This window comes from Populus trichocarpa, chromosome 4, assembly GCF_000002775.5.
Source record: "Populus trichocarpa isolate Nisqually-1 chromosome 4, P.trichocarpa_v4.1, whole genome shotgun sequence".
NCBI lineage: Eukaryota > Viridiplantae > Streptophyta > Magnoliopsida > Malpighiales > Salicaceae > Populus > Populus trichocarpa.
Window position 1 is genome coordinate 16,853,265 of NC_037288.2, and position 17,267 is coordinate 16,870,531.

The 17,267-nt window shown below is 33.0% G+C and overlaps 1 protein-coding gene and 1 pseudogene across 3 annotated transcripts; both read right to left on the bottom strand.

Moving 5' to 3' along the window:
• Positions 1-4,179: 4,179 nt before the first annotated feature.
• LOC18097840 (protein DMR6-LIKE OXYGENASE 2) lies at positions 4,180-9,826 on the bottom strand. 3 transcript variants are annotated; one of them, XR_008058980.1, is made up of 4 exons: positions 9,234-9,712; positions 8,447-8,774; positions 7,958-8,316; positions 4,180-4,234 (listed from the first exon to the last, which is right to left on the bottom strand). XR_008058980.1 is itself a non-coding variant. In XM_006384402.3 (4 exons), exons 1-4 carry the CDS (start codon positions 9,710-9,712, stop codon positions 4,287-4,289), a joined length of 1,110 nt encoding a protein of 369 aa, XP_006384464.2. In that variant the 5' UTR covers positions 9,713-9,826; the 3' UTR covers positions 4,180-4,286. The 3 variants fall into 3 exon arrangements, 2 of the variants coding, with proteins under 2 accessions (XP_006384464.2, XP_006384465.1); XM_006384402.3 differs by lacking the exons at positions 7,958-8,316; positions 8,447-8,774 and adding exons at positions 4,718-5,045; positions 5,505-5,950 and having other exon boundaries at positions 4,180-4,589; positions 9,680-9,826; XM_006384403.3 differs by lacking the exon at positions 4,180-4,234 and having other exon boundaries at positions 7,907-8,316.
• A 2,806-nt stretch (positions 9,827-12,632) lies between these two features.
• LOC112327345 (uncharacterized) lies at positions 12,633-16,854 on the bottom strand (annotated as a pseudogene).
• Positions 16,855-17,267: the final 413 nt, after the last annotated feature.

The following is a 17,267-nucleotide window of genomic DNA, read 5'->3' on the forward strand; positions in this document are numbered from 1 at the left end:
AAGAATTTATTTTTATTATTCTATTTTATTTATTTATTTATGAATGATTATTTTTAATTTATATTTTTGCTAGCGCATTAGTCAATGTTTAGGGATTTATTTCATTATTGAATTTATGTTAGTTAATTACTAGTTTAGGCTCATTAGCTTGCAATCCAAAAGGGGTTCATTAGGACTTATTGTAATGGAAACAACCAAGTTATCACTAGTTTCATGTGTATTTCCTACCATTCAGTGATTCTCCTATATCGAGAAGTTTTATTATGATATTTTTTATTTTTTCATGTCATTAATTTATTGATTCATACTATTTATTTATTTTTATTTTATTTAGATTATTCATTTGATTATAATGTTGTTGACTCTCTTCATTAATTTTAATATAATTTAATTTCTTAACTGAAATTATCAATATATAATTAATTAAACAAATTTCATGTAATTTTACAATTTAAATTTATAACCCAAGTTTATATTATATTTTTAATTTCATGTTAAAAAAAGGTTTATAACAACCTTGCTCTTGCCCTGAGCCATAAAACCTGCTTCTTAAGACAGCTAAAATCCCTACAAACACAAGAGACAAGGATGGTACAGTACTGGTCATCTAATTAGCCAAAAGCAACAAAATCCCAACCAACGGCTGAAGAAGGCTTTGGTGATCAAATACTATGGTGTTGCCAGCAAAGAAAGTGTAGAATCCTCCATTGTTGCCTATAAAAAGAGAGGTTCTGAAACAACTGGGAGAGGAGAGAATCATTACCATGATACAAACTACAAAAAAATAGGTTTTTTATTACTCTCTCAAGCCTCCATATCTTCCACTCTAGAAAACCCACAAATCTTCATCTCATATATGGAATAATGGAAGACCTAACCCTCATGCCATTACGACAAAGTCCGGCTACTTGAAATATCATGGAACCAAACCCAGACTGCCTCCATCTTTTTTTACCTTATTCCTTCGGTTTCAAGCCTGTGGATTATTTGAAGCTTTCCAAGTCACCAACTTGAGAGGAGGAAGACGCCCAGTTCTCTTTGGAAGGCAAGAATCAGCGAATCGTCGTTGTTTTTTACAATGTAAAAAGGGGGGTTTATCAGGACCTGCGAAAGCAAAAGAAAGGAGCATCAAAGTAAAGTGTTAAGAAGCTTTCCGAACAAGAAGCCAGATTGGTCCCATTGTAACAGGTATTGTCTCTGAATCTTTCCTTTCTTTGTGGTTAAATGTCCTCTTGTTTTTTTAGACACTGTACGTTAGTAAGGTCCTTGTTTTTAAACATGGTGGGCATGTCCCTAGTCCTTGTAAAGACCTGGAAACTCGATAGATCATTGTGCATTCCTTGGGTATAACTTGAAATCTTGATGTCTGTTTTGCTAGACAATGGATATAGACTGGGTGTTGCTTTAGGGCATAGGATTTATAGGACTCCCAGAAGCCTCTTTCATTATACTTAGGTTATGGATCGAGGTTAATTAAGTGTTGACGACAACCATGGTAAAACTGCAGGCCCCCACGTTTCCTTTTGTGTGAAATGAAGTTAATATGCAGTCTTTGTAAAGCGTGTGTGTTGTTAGGCTTGGCATGGTAGCATGAAGGTGTATGGCTTTGTGAAATGGTTTCTTCCTGTCCTTTTTTACCAAAACATCCTTTTGTTTCTGAAGGATTTTAATTACACAACTCATTTTGATCTCCTAAATATAAATCATGCTTTGGTCTTTTGTTTATGGTTTAGGCTTTCCAAAGCCTTTTTAAAAAGGGCAGGCTGTTTTGTTTCTCTCGCCCGTAGGCTTTTCTTCCACCAAGGCCTGTTTTAACTTTTTTAAAAGCCCATTCAATTTTCCTTGGACAAGACCCACACTTTGGACTAAGCTGGGAAGCCCAGTTCACATAACTGGACTGTCACGTTAAGGCTTAAAATCTGTATTGACAAAGCTGAAAATTGCCAAAAAATATATATTTATTTATTTTTAGATCATTAATTTAAAGATGTGTTTGTTTGACAAATATACTCTATTTTTTTTTTTTTTGTGTTTTTGGTGTTTTTCTAAACATATCCTAGTTTAATTTTAATTAATTTTTAGATTTTTAAAGAACTATTTTGTAATTAATTTTGGTTTTTTATATCATTTTGTCTTTTTATATTTAATATTTGAGATTGTAAATTTATATGTAAAATACCTTTCCAATAATAAATAAACTAGTTAAAAAAATAGAAAAAAAAACAAAAAATATTTCTTTAACAAAAGAGAAAAGAAATATATATTTATGTCCTAAATTTCATTCAAGCAAGTTTCTCCAAAAAAAAAAAATCATATTTGCATTTTTAACCAAAAAAAATACAATACAAAAAAATATGAAAGAGAGAAAAAAAAACCAAAAAATATATTGTATGATTAAGTATTTTTTAGAAAATATATAAAAAAACAAAAAATAGTCTTTATATTTGTATGTATTATGGACTTAGTAACAAGTTTATTAAGATCGTGTGGACTTGATCTAAATTTCAAATACACTGAAAAAAATAATTTTGTCTATTTTTAATATCAAGAATATGAAACTTATATTTAGTATGTACTTCTAGTGTTAAAAAAATAATAAATTTTTATTTGACTTTACAATCGTTAGGCTTGACTTATAAAGTCATGGTTTACCTTATTGAGGTGGATTTACTTTAACCAAAAGATAAATTGATGGATAGTAAAACACAACAAAGTCTTAGTAAGATGTATTAGAGGTTATACTGTCTTTTTTTATACACAACTAATTTCTTTACCCAGACTCTGAAGACCAGGTAAAGTTCTTAATAATCAAAATACTAGGTGTTAACTTCAAACCTTTATAAATTATAAAAAGAACTTGAATTTCTTATTCTTTCCACACATCACCAAATTTGATCTAGAAGGATGATCGTCATAATACCTACATGTACGATAATAAAAAAATTCACATAATTATTTTTTACTATGCAATTTCTAATTTCAACTCACCAAAACATCAATTAATTTGAAGTTTTATCCATGAAAACTTCATAAAATTAAAATCAACCACAATCACATCAATTAATTTGAAATTTTATCCACGAAACTTCATAAAAATCAACCACAATAATCACATAATATCTCTCTCACTAAACACTAATGATTGAATCAAGCTTAATAAATCATATTCATGTCAAATGTTCTAATCCAATAATCAACCAACACTAAAAATTTCACAACAACATTCAAATCATTTGTTAATTCAAATAACCCAACCTAAATCCAAATATAATTCATGAATCAAAGTTTAAATGTTTAAACACAAACACCATTCAAAGAATAAGGTCACGTCACTTAAAGAATAAGCTCACAATCTATCGTAAAATCAAGTAATCAACATGTAATTCAAAAATCTAAGTTATACGATTCAACTTAAAGTAAAAAAACATAAATTTAAAGAATAAGCTCACAAATATCAGTGTTCAAGAACATAATTATGTTGTTTTAAAAAAATCAAATAAGAGAGGAGACAAGTAAAGCAATGACAAGATTATTTTGGACAATAGAAAATCAACGGTTTAATGGTGTTGGTGCACTCTCTATGCAATTGTGGTTAGTATTCAGCGAAAGCAAGTCATACTTGCTTTTGCTGAACCTGTGGTTGTAACACAGGATTTATGGGTCTCACGGTTGAAAAGTATGGTTGACAAGCTAACCAAACAACATAATTTTGTGGTTTCAACTGAACGTAGAAGTTACCATAAAAACGGGTCTAAGAATTTCATCTATTTTTAAACAACATTATGTTGCTCTTTTTTTTTTCTTTTTACAATTTTTATTTTTTAGACTAGTCTTTATTATTATTTTTATTACATTTGACTCACTAAAAAAACTTATTATTGATTTTTTTTGGATTAAGGATTTTCTCTTTAATAAAAATTCATCAACATAGGTGTGACAAACCAAAAAATCAGAAATTTATGGACTAAACCGAAACTGAACACATTTCGCGAGAAATGCTTCCTTTTTTTTTTTTCCAAGAATTTTTTTTCTTTTCAACTCTTTTTTTTTGTTTTTCTTTTTTTTAAAAAAAATGTTGAAAACAGGGTAAAAAACAAACGAGCGATGACAAGGCTTGCTCAATTATATATCTTCTTCTCTTTCATATTCATGAATAGAATCAATCCACATCAACAAAAATAACGCAATATTGTACCTTTATTCATACCAAATCCCATTATTTTTATACACGATACTGCTGAATCTCATAGAAGAGACTTTTTTCTGTAGAAGGTAGTGATTTCTTGTTACTTGATGGACAGTGCTCCCTCTAGCTTATCAGCTAACTCGGACTCTAGTATCCTGAAGTGATAAATTTGGATGTTCTCTACATCAAGCTTCTTGAAATTACTGCGCTTTCTCGTGACAAAAAACTTTCCCCAGTTGTATGGCTTGTATCTGACAGGGTTTTGCTCGTTTGTCAGCTCCTCCAGGGGCTTCACATCAGTGTAGTGTGCCGGGTTGAAGAAAAACGGAATGGAAAACCTTTCCCTCTCAGAGTTCACCATAACTCTATGTTCCACACTCTCATAAGCATCATTGCTCCAAACCTGCACAAAAAGTAAAGATTCTACCGAGTGACTTTGGCAAATGCAAATCTCAGAAACAAGCCTGCCAGATAATTGATTAGTGTTAATTGCTAAATCATCTTATCGTACTGTGATTTTGGTAATGGTACCTGGATAATGTCACCAATATTGATGATAAAGGCATCCGGGGTTGGCTTAACTCGAATCCATTCCCCGTCTGTTTTTCTTTTGACTTCTAGTCCCCCAACATCATCTTCAGCGAGGATGGTCAAGGCTCCACCGTCCTTGTGTCGACCAACGCCAAGAGCTAGTTGTGGAACAGGGCAAGGGGGATAATGATTGAGTCTAATGAAGCTGGTTTGGTCTTCAAAGAATCCATGGAACCTATTCTCTGGTAAGCCTAGACTCAGGGCAACGAGCCCCAGCAACTTGAAGGCTAGTTTCTCCACGTCTTTAGCATATTCTTCCAAGGCCTCCCTGCATTCAAGACCAAAGAAACATTCATAATCTTGTATTATCAAAGAACTTGTAGATTGGCCTAAAGTTGCGGTAGCCAAAATTTCTACGACTGGTGTAGGGGGACCGAACTAATCACAAAAAACTACACATTCTATACAATTTGGGTTCACATGAATTTCATCCGTGCAAAAAATCTCCGATAAGCAGCTCTTGAATCTAATTTTCTTTCAATGGATTAGATTCCAACAATATGATTGGTATGATTTATATGAAATAAAACTAGTTTGTCTTTTATAGCAACTATAACATGAGACTTTCACAACCAGTGAATGCTAGCTAGCAACAAATTCTCTCTTGTTGAACACCAACATGCAGATCTCTATCTTGATTTTATTGCTCACAGCTGCAACAAGTAAACAAGTTGCCCAAAATGTGCAAAAGTTTTGTTTTTTTTTTATATAAAAAAAGTACAGTTACCTTAGTTCAAGAGGATACTCGGGCCACTGATCATTTAACCATTCGGTAACTTCCTTGTCATCAGGCTCATACGAGGATGGTACAATGGTTGGAGTCTTCACAGCAAAATCAAACACTTCTTTCCAGTCCCTAACATTTTTGGTATGCTCGGTGTCATAATAACCCAACACCTTCCGCTCGTCTCTCCTAACCTTCCTTTTCTCCTCTAATGGCTGACCGAAAAATTGTCTTGATGCATTCTCAATCTTTTGTCGCTTGTCAAGAGGCACCCCATGATTGATCACTTGAAAGAACCCCAAGTTCTTGCATGCATTCCCTATCTCCTTAACCAGACCATCAAGTGCTTGAGAGTTATCCAAGTTGGTGTTAGGAGAACTAATTATGGATAAATCAATTAAGGGTATTCCTTCTGCTTTGATGATCTCAAGCTTTGGCCTGTGCTCAAGGTCTTGAATGAAGGCTGGATTAACCTCTCCCATGATGATCTCTCTCTCTCGAATAATTTGTTGTAAGCAAAAGGGTTGTGGGGTATGGTCTTATTTATGCTTCGAGAGCTGGTTTAATACAAAGTGAACCTAGACAGACTCTGTGGTGTTCTTCGGATGGGGTAAACTAAGTAGGTAGATGCAGACAGATTATGTGACGTTTGTGCTGGCAATTTTTTTTTACAAAAACATTTTTCGACCTAAAAAATAACACTTGTCTAAACTTGGTTCATGCAAGTTGAAGATGCTTTACGTTTCTCTAATTTAGATACATTGAATGTAGACATTTTTTTTATGGATATCGCGACAGTAAATTAGTATTTTTTTTTCTTTAAGCCACCGAAACAAAACAAAAATAAATAATTTTGAACGGTGTAATTTAATTGATTAGTTTCTTGATTTGATCACTATAAATCATCAGTTCGAGTTCTATAAATTTTAGGGTCATTAAAGGTTTACATGGTCGTTAATTTCAGGGCCCGTGAGATTAATTGAGGTGCAAGCAAGCTAACCCAGACACCCAAATTTATAATAATAAAAAAAATTTCATATCATAAAATCATTTTAAACCAGACTGCCCTGATGCTATATTGCTACGGCTAGAATGGGGGTGTTTCTCCAATCCGACAAGTGCTCTAGTCTGGAAGCATATGTTCGGACCGGTTCCGACTTCAGATCTATCTCTATTTATAATTATAATACCAAGCTAGGTCTAATTTGGTCTGAGATTCGGGTCAACTTGTGAGTTGATGGACCGATTCAATTTTTTATTAAAACAATTATTTTGGATTTTTATTTTAAAAATAATACATCATTTTTATTTGGTAAAAAAGCCACAAATTTAAAAAAAAAAGAAGAAGAAGGGAATAATTTTTGATGAAATTGAAAATTTTAATTACATGAAATTTTTGAAATATCCTCTGAAAAAAATTACCTTAAAGATGACGTCAATTACAACATGTTGTCAATAATTTTTTGGTTATGAAGAAGTATGGAACCCAAGAAAAATAAAAAACGGAGGCAAATTTGGTGTATGGTTTAAGTTTAGGATGAAGATTTAGGTTGGAGATGAGTAATTTTTTTGAGTGTTTGATTGATTTGGTGACAAACAAAAATATAATTATAAGATCTTATAATTGGAAACATAATTGGTAAAAAAGTGAAAATTTAGGAGGTGAAGAGGTTGAATGAAAGGCAAGAACAATGAAGAGAAATGAAAGGCACACTAAAAAGAAGGGCAAGAAAATGGATGAGAAAGAAGACAAGTGAAGTAATGACATGGTTATTTTGAACCATAAGAAATTCAACGGTTTAATGGTGTCGATGCACTCTGTGCAGTTGTGGTTAGTATTCAGCAAAAGCAAGTCATGCTTGTTTTTACTAAACCTGTGGTTGCAACATATAAATTATGGGTCCCACGAGTTGAAAGTGTGGTTGTCAAGCTAATCAAACAATATAATTTCGTGGTTTTAACATAGAAGTAAATACAAAAACAAATAGGATCTAAGGATTTTATTTATTTTTAAACAACATCATGTCCCTTTTTTTCTTTTTACAATTTTTTTTTAGACTAATCTTTATTATTATTTTTATTACATTTGACTCACTAAAAAAACTTATTATTGATGTTTTTTGGATTAAGGATTTTCTCTTTAATAAAAATTCATCAACACACGTGTGACAAATCAAAAAATCAGAAATTTATGGATTAAAATGAAATTGAACACATTTCCCGAGAAATGCCTTTTTTTTTCCAAGAATTTTTATTCTTTTCAATTTTTTTTTTTGTTGTTTTTCTTTTTTTTAAAAAATATTGAAAACAGGGTAAAAAACAAACGAGCGATGACAAGGCTTGCTCAATTATATATCTTCTTCTCTTTCAGATTCATGAATAGAATCAATCCACATCAACAAAAATAACGCAATATTGCACCTTTATTCATACCAAATCCCATTATTTTTATACACGATACTGCTGAATCTCATAGAAGAGACTTTTTTCTGTAGAAGGTAGTGATTTCTTGTTACTTGATGGACAGTGCTCCCTCTAGCTTATCAGCTAACTCGGACTCTGGTATCCTGAAGTGATAAATTTGGATGTTCTCAACATCAAGCTTCTTGAAATTACCGCGCTTTCTTGTGACAAAAAACTTTCCCCAATTGTATGGCTTGTATCTGACAGGGTTTTGCTCATTTGTCAGCTCCTCCAGGGGCTTCACATCTGTATAGTGTGCCGGGTTGAAGAAAAACGGAATGGAAAACCTTTCCCTCTCAGAGTTCACCATAACTCTATGTTCCACACTCTCATAAGCATCATTGCTCCAAACCTGCACAAGAAGTAAAGATTCTACCAAGTGACTTCGGCAAATGCAAATCTCAGAAACAAAAGCCTGCCAGATAATTGATTAGTGTTAATTGCTAAATCATCTTATCGTACTGTGATTTTGGTGATGGTACCTGGATAATGTCACCAACATTGATGATAAAGGCATCCGGGGTTGGCTTAACACGAATCCATTCCCCGTCTGTTTTTCTTTTGACTTCTAGACCCCCAACATCATCTTGAGCGAGGATGGTCAAGGCTCCACCGTCCTTGTGTCGACCAACGCCAAGAGCTAGTTGTGGAACAGGGCAAGGGGAATAATGATTGAGTCTAAGGAAGCTGATTTGGTCTTCAAAGAATCCATGGAACCTATTCTCTGGTAAGCCTAGACTCAGGGCAACGAGCCCCAGCAACTTGAAGGCTAGTTTCTCCACGTCTTTAGCATATTCTTCCAAGGCCTCCCTGCATGCAAGACCAAAGAAACATTCATAATCTTATATTATCAAAGAACTTGTAGATTGGCCTAAAGTTGCGGTAGCCAAAATTTCTTCGACTGGTGTAGGGGGACCGAACTAATCACAAAAAACTACACATTCTATACAATTTGGGTTCACATGAATCTCATCCCTGTAAAAAATCTCCGATAAGCAGCTCTTGAATCTAATTTTCTTTCAATGGATTAGATTCCAACAATATGATTGGTATGATTTATATGGAATAAAACTAGTTTGTCTTTTATAGCAACTATAACATGAGACTTTCACAACCAGTGAATGCTAGCTAGCAACAAATTCTCTCTTGTTGAACACCAACATGCAGATCTCTATCTTGATTTTATTGCTCACAGCTGCAACAAGTAAACAAGTTGTCCAAATTGTGCAAAAGTTTTGTTTTTTTTGTTTTAAAAAAAAGTACAGTTACCTTAGTTCAAGGGGATACTCGGGCCACTGATCATGAAACCATTCGGTAACTTCCTTGTCATCAGGCTCATACGAGGATGGTACAATGGTTGGAGTCTTCACAGCAAAATCAAACACTTCTTTCCAGTCCCTAACATTTTTGGTATGCTCGGTGTCAGAATAACCCAACACCTTCCGCCCGTCTCTCCTAACCTTCCTTTTCTCCTCTAATGGCTGACCGAAAAATTGTCTTGATGCATTCTCAATCTTTTGTCGCTTGTCAAGAGGCACCCCATGATTGATCACTTGAAAGAACCCCAAGTTCTTGCATGCATTCCCTATCTCCTTAACCAGATCATCAAGCGCTTGACAGTTATCCAAGTTGGTGTTACGAGAACAAATTATGGATAAATCAATTAAGGGTATTCCTTCTGCTATGATGATCTCAAGCTTTGGCCTGTGCTCAAGGTCTTGAATGAAGGCTGGATCAACCTCTCCCATGATGATCTCTCTCTCTCTCTCTCTCGAATAATTTTTTGTAAGCAAAAGGGTTGTGGGGTATGGTCTTATTTATGCTTCGAGAGCTGGTTTAATACGAAGTGAACCTAGACAGACTCTGTGGTGTTCTTCGGATGGGGTAAACTAAGTAGATGCAGACAGATTATGTGACGTGTGTGCAGGCAATTTGTTTTTAAAAATAACACGTGTCTAAACTTGGTTCATGCTGGTTGAAGATGCTTTACGTTTCTCTAATTTAGATACATTGAATGTACACATTTTTTTTATGAATACCGCGACAGTAAATTAATATTTTTTTTTCTTTAATCCACCAAAACAAAACAAAAATAAATAATTTTGAGCGGTGTAAATTCTTGATTTGCTCATTAGAAATTATCAGTTTAAGTTTCACAAACCTCAGTGTCATTAAAGGTTTATATAGTCGTTAATTTTAGGGCCCGTGGAATTAGTCGAGCTATATACAAACTAACCCGAACACCTAAATTAATAATAATAATAAAAATTTCATATCATAAAATCATTTTAAACCAGACCGCCCTGATGCTATATGGCTACGGCTAGAATGTGGGTGTTTCTCCAATCCGACAAGTGTTCAGTCTGGAATCATATATACTGTGTGGATTGTGATAATGAGAGTGATTTAAAGTATTTTTTATTTAAAAATATATAAAAATAATATTTTTTTATTTTTTTAAAATTATTTTTAATATCAGCATATCAAAATAAGAAAACATAAAAATATTAATTTTAAATAAAAAATTTAAATTTTAAAAAAATGTGATTTAAACTATGTTCCTAAACACACAAATAGTTAGATTGATTTTCAGTCTGATCTATTTTTATTCATAATTATAATACCAAGCTGGGGTCTAATTTGATCTAAAATTTGGGTTAAACTTGTGTGAGTAGATGAACCAATTCAATTTTTTATTAAAACAATTATTTTGGATTTTTATTTAAAAAAATAATACATCATTTGTTTTTAGTAAAAAAGCCTCAATCTACATAAAACTTAACCAGTTACAAGCTGCTAGGTCACTAAATTAAGCCACCAGGCTGGGCTGAGTCAGGTTTTATAAACCATGTCTCTACTGAGTCTACTCTAGTGCAGGGGACTGACTCGAGAACTTTTGTTTCTTTACCATTCAGAATATTAGGCAGTCAAGAAAATATTTTGACGTTGGATCGTTTATTTGTCTACTATCCTGACAAAGCGTATCCTGCTACGCACAAAATTATAGTATCGATGATTGTTTAAATTATTTTTTATTTATAAATATATTAAAATAATTATTTTTTAATTTTTTAAAAATTATTTTTAACATTAGCATATCAAAATGATTTGAAAATATAATTTTTTTTCTCATTTTAAACAAAAAAAATTCAATTTTTTTTGAAACGCGGTGGAAACTCACCCTTCTTTGTGTGTGTGTAGCTATTTCATCCGTACTCTATTATGGTTATAATTTATTTTAATTTATTTTTTTAACATAAAAAAATTCAAAGTGAAAATTAAAATTTTTATAGAAATATTTAATCAAATAAAATCGATAATTATCTATGTATGTAAATAAAAAAAATCATTAGCAATAACTAAAAGAGAAATTAGAAAAATTAAGATAATGATGTAGATCAAGATATTTGATCCTGTAAAATGAGACATTTACTCGTTTATGTCTATCAAATTTGTTTATTAAAATTAATAAAAGATAATAAAAATAGAAACACATATGAAACTGATTGAATAAAATAATAAGAAAATAATATTATGCAATTCCAAACATATTAGAAATATTGTTTCAAAATAAATATTATTTTTATAAAATAAAGTTCAAAACAGCTCTGTGTTGCTTCAATTTGACATCCCTGTTTGTTTTTGTTTTTTAAAAGTGATTTTGAAAAAAATTATTTTTTTTTTAATTTTTTTTTACTTCAAATTAATATTTTTTGATATTTTCAAATCATTTTGATATACTAATATCAAAAATAATTTTTTTAAAATAAAAAATTTTATTTTAATATATTTTCAAATAAAAAATATTTTAAAAAAACTATTACCGCACTCTAAAACGTCATTTACCATCTAAACAATATAATCCTTCTCCCCCAGCGAATCAAAAAGCCTACAACCTTCCAGTCCCACCTGTCCAGCACAATGGCAGTGGCCTCCACTTATATTTGAGTCACCGAAGACAGTGAAACACCTGTTTGTGTGTGATTAAGGCATCTAATATCTTCATTCGCACAGACTTCAACGCATGCTTTTCAAGTTATGAAACTTCTTATAACCTCATACCTACAGCAACAATCATCAGAAGAATACCTGGAATAGATGCTCTGAACTAACAACAAACAATCAAAACTTTCCAAAAAAGTTAACTACCAGGTCTGATATGTAATGTTTTGAAATAAGAAGAAAAATTTAAGAGCAAATGGCAACAATGCCCTTGAAAGAGTAGGTTTTATGTATAAATGAGAGGGATGTTTCGGTGTGTGTATGTATGTGTGTGTGTGTATATATATATATATATATAGAGAGAGAGAGACAGAGAGAGAAATTTGAAATTAGAGAGAGAGAATCAGGAGGAGTGAAAGAAAGGAGCAGAAGGAAGAGAGGACAAATGAAAAGGGAAGATAATTGAAGAAATTAAGTGTTTAAGGTAAGATTTAATTTTGAATGAGTATAATTGTGGTTTTTAGCTTTGATTTTAAATTTGTTAAAGTTTAGGGTTTGAAGTTGTATTTTTAGAGATTAATTAATAAACTGGTTATTTAGTGGTGGATTAATTGATTATAGTGTGATGGGTTATAGGTTGATTACTAGTTAGATGGCCCGCGCTACGCCGCGGGCTCACCTTTTATTTTCATTAAAAATATCATTAAAATTTATGACTCAAGAGAATTAAATCCCGATGCAAGACCCATTAGACCTAGGTGTTGCCGCAGGACAAAAGAGAATTGGATCCTGGCTGAGCACCCAAAAGAATTGGGTCCTGACGACTGACTCATTAGCATTGGGTCCACACGCAGACCTAAACAAATTGGGTCTGGCGGCAAGACCTAAGGCAAGCGAATTGGGTCCCCCGTCAGGACCCAACTCTCTTGGTTCAGCCCAGGACCCATTAGCCTTGGGTCTTGCCGTTGGACCCAAACGAATTGGGTCTTGCTGCAGAATCCGTCAATTTTGGGTCCAGTTGCCTGGACCCCTTAGCCTTAAGTCCTGACGCCAAACCCAAGAGAATTGGGTACTGGCGCAACACCAAAGATACTTTGGGTCGACGTCCGTACCCACATCTCTTGGGTCCGGCCCTGTTGATGGACCTAACAGCCTGGGGTCTTGTGCATGGACGTAAGACCCATTACATTTGGGTGCGGATGATGGACCCATTCCTTGTGGGTCTAGAAGAGGCTCGACCTGTAGGTCAGCTAACGTAAAGCGAGGAGTTGACATGGACTTGGCAGGTGTACAAATACAGTGGAACTTGGACTCGATAGCGGCCAACTCCACGGGACACGTGGACTTGGCAGCTCTAGCGCCAGGTGTCTGTATCCAAGTTCTGACGGGGGACCCAAAAGAATTGGATATTGACGCATGACCCATTAGCCTTGGGTCGTGGATTTAGGATCCATTAACCTTGTGTCCTGCCGCTTGACCCATGACAATTGGGTCCTGGGCTAAAGCAAGAGTTAGGTCCTGACAGGGGACCCAATTCGCGTGCCTTGGGTCTTGCCGCCAGACCCAAGCAAATTGGGTCCTAGGTTGACCCAAGAAAATTGGTTCCTAAAGGGGGACCCAATTCGCTGGGTTCGCGTGGGGACCCAAGGTTAATGGGTTAGGTGCCAGGACCTAATTATCTTAGGTTCGCATGTGGACCTAAGGCTAATGGGTACTGCAGCAGGACTCGATTCTCTTAGGTTCCACAGCAGCACCCAAGTCTAATAGGTCATGTGTTAAGATCCATGTCTAATTTGTCATGCTTCTAGATCCAAGGTTGATGGGTTCTGTGGCGAGACCCATTCAAATTGATTAATTATTATAGAAACAATATTAACTATAATAAAAATAATAATATTATAATAAAAATATTAATATTTTCATATTAATAATAATATTAAACATATCTCGCCCATTTTTATAGTTCTTGTAGTAATAATGTTATTTTAAAAAATTTAATAATAATATTTAACTTGTCTGCTTAAGTTCTTATATTTTTTAATCTTTTTAAAAAATATTTATGGTTTTTATTTGATAGTAATAATAGTTTTTTCTAATTTACTAATGACAATAATAATAATAATAATAATAATAATTATTATTATTATTATTATTTTTAATTTTACCATTTAAATGAAATTATCAATAATATTTCTTTCAAATTTATTAATGATTATATTAATAATTTTAATTATTATAAAAATAATATTAAGAATAATTGATTTTAACTTTTAAATTACACCTATGGTTTTTTTAGCGGGACAAGTCCAAGGTAGCAGCAATGCAACATGCATGCCGAAACCATTACTCTTGGACATGGCAACGGTCAAGTTCAAGGTAATTGCACTTGACAGGTAGCCCAGTCCAAGGCACCTGATCTTTGGAGCTGGGTAAGTCCAAGGGACACCTAGACTTGGCTGGTGGCCAAGTCGACAACAACGTCCAAGTGCATGGGATAACTGGACTTGACAGATGCCCAAGTCTACGGGACAATTGGACATATATTGTTTTTTTTTTCTCCTGATTGTTGGTCAAGCAACAAAAATGTTGTATTTTCCGGTACATCATTATGGATTTGATTAGTCTTTCTGGTAGGTATTCTTAATTCTCTCATCTCTTGAACCTAGATACAAAAATGGAAAAGACCCCTCCTCCAATTCTTTAGAGTTATGAGACGCATTTAAATTCAATAAAAGTCCTCAAAATTCAACATATATAAAAAAAAAAATTAGAGAGAGGGGTCAAACTTTTTTATAATTTGTATGTAATTTGCAAATGAAAGTAAATATAAAATTAAGTGTAATTTGATAAAATAATTATATTATTAGAAAATCATTCTAAGCCAAGTCTAGTGTACTTCGACTTGGCAGGGGACCAAGTCCAGGGTATATGGAAGGCGACAAAGTATGGAGGTGCAATATTTTTTGCTAGGATGAAAATAACATCCATGGAAAATATGAGATTGCTAGGTAATAACAAAAGAGAATTGCAAGCAAGTCTAGTATTAAAGGTCTGATAATATAGATAAAGTTATAAACAAAAGCAAAAGTGTAAATAGGTGGCCAGATTGTTAGGCACTTAAAGGACAATGTTGTTTGCACATTATATCAAAATTACAGAGGTAGCAATCATCTTTTTGTTGCAGAAATCCAAGTCATTAGTACAGAAATTGCTAATTCTCCTGTGATGGCAAGACAATGAAAGAAATAACATAAAAGAAGAAGAAGAAAGGATGTGTGAAACTTGTGTGCTGCAAGCATGTGTAATATAAAATAACATGGAATATATAAAATAACATGGAATAATAATTTTTACAATAAAAGAAAAAGAGTTTGCTATAATTTGATGCTTTAGTTAATGTCTTTTTTTTTTGACATGTTAAATAGTCTCCAAAAAAATATTTTTGGTTTTTTTGTTCTGTGTTGCAGATAGAATTGAATGTTGAAAATTCTATCAATATTTGTGAATTATATGAAGTTAAATGTGTGGATGAGGCAAGAAAATAAAAATCACGTGTGTTTATTTTTTTTTAACATTACCTTATGTACAATTTCTATAGCCATTATAAAACTTTATTTAAAGTTCTATTGATTTCAAGTCTCATGGCATCCACCAAGGAAATAATCATATGTGACAATGATTTGTAATTTAAAAAAGAGTAAAAAGTTACAGGCATAGTATTACAAATAATAATAAGAAGTAATGAAAGAATGTGAGGTTAAAAATCAAACCTTTGAGGGTGATGAAGATGTTGTTCGTCATTTTTTTAGAGGTGGAAGTGAGTGATCAAATGTAGCTATGCTCTTTAGACTTTCTTGAGCTTCAATTGCGCTGGCACACTCATTTCCATGACTATTTTAATCGAGTTAAGGAGATGTATGGCAGAAGAACTATAGGTTAAAAACCATCTAATTTAGCATGTTTCAAGGAAATTTTTTTTTTATAAAGGAAGTGTGTGGGGAAAGGTAAACTTGCCTAAATTGTTGTGCTGTAGTTTCAAAATCAAGTGCATGTTGTGCTCCACAGTTTAGACTTGTTTTGTTGTTTGGTGATATGTTCTAGGATGGTGTCTCCAAGGAATTAGAAGCAATCTTTAGTTGTGTGATAATATTTTATGGAGTACATAGATCTATAAAAACCTGTTTCGTAGAGCTTAATGGAGTAGATGTCTTGGATGTAGTAGATAATTTAGCTTCTGTAGGTGGTGTTTCTAGAGGATGGATGCTGTTATTTGTGGTGTCATCAAAGATATTAGTTATGATAATCTCACATCTGTTGGTGGTGGATCTGAAAGCACCAAAACGAAGCTGAAAAGTCATGCTCTTGTTTAACTTAGATGTCATGACAAGCAGAATAACTGATGGATCAATACATTTTTTATTATAGACATAATGGTGGGCTAATAATCCAAAAACATTCTCAGCTGTTTTTCCAAATAAAAGGAAATTAGTGACATCTTCTCCATCAGTAACAATGCATTCTAAGCGGAACCTATGATATAAAATTGATGACATGTTCATTAATAAGGAGTGTATGATTTTGTATCCGAGGAACATGTATTGTTTGCATTTTTTTTTATTTAACAACTTAATATTGTCTTAGTTAAAAAATTAGATAAGTTACCATGGAACTGGAAGAGAGTTAATAGTATCATGATCCATGCATATGTAATTGTTTTCGCCGCTATTAAGTTTTTTGTTGCATTTTGGACAACTTGATTGAGAAAATCAAAGTTAACAATCAAAGCTTGACAGGTGAATCTCAAGTGCTGGTAACACAAATGAAATATATGTTAGAGGGGTGTGGTTAAATGAAATTGAAAAACTAATTATATGAAGAAGTTAAAGCATGTTATCAAAGTTAATAATAGAGGGGTGAAAAAAATAACCTTGTGCTCATAAGGATTCATGCAAAGAATCTTATGCATTGTTCTCCTATTTTCTTTGATTTGTTCCTCCATCAACAAAATAATATTTGAGGATGAGGGGAGTTGTTGGATTTCAACAAGTAGTTATGTAAAGCTGAATGCAGAATTGATGCAAAAAGATGGTGAAAAAATAAGTAGTTAGAAATTTTTTTGATAATGGTAAAGCATAAGAGAGATGGCTGATGCTGGGATTACTTACAAATTTTTATATGCGAAGCATTCTGGTATGTCTGGATTGAAGTACCAAAGAGAGGTAGTTGTACCGTTAAGATTTGGTTTTCCTTGTGAAGAAAAGAGTTTTTTTTTTAATAAAACAAAAGGGGAAGTAGTTGGATTAGACTGAGAATAAAAATTTGAAAGATTTCTTTTTAAGAAAAAAAATTAAATGGAAGTTG

Bases quoted from the DNA above. Each gene is read 5' to 3' on its own strand.
- LOC18097840 (XM_006384402.3), bottom strand. From the start codon at position 9,712: ATGGGAGAGGTTGATCCAGCCTTCATTCAAGAC. The intron at 5,951-9,679 runs CTTGAGCACAGG...TTCATTCAAGAC, and splicing joins ATCCAGCCTTCATTCAAGAC to CTTGAGCACAGGCCAAAGCT. The intron at 5,046-5,504 runs GTAACTGTACTT...TCTTGAATGCAG, and splicing joins GAGTATCCTCTTGAACTAAG to GGAGGCCTTGGAAGAATATG.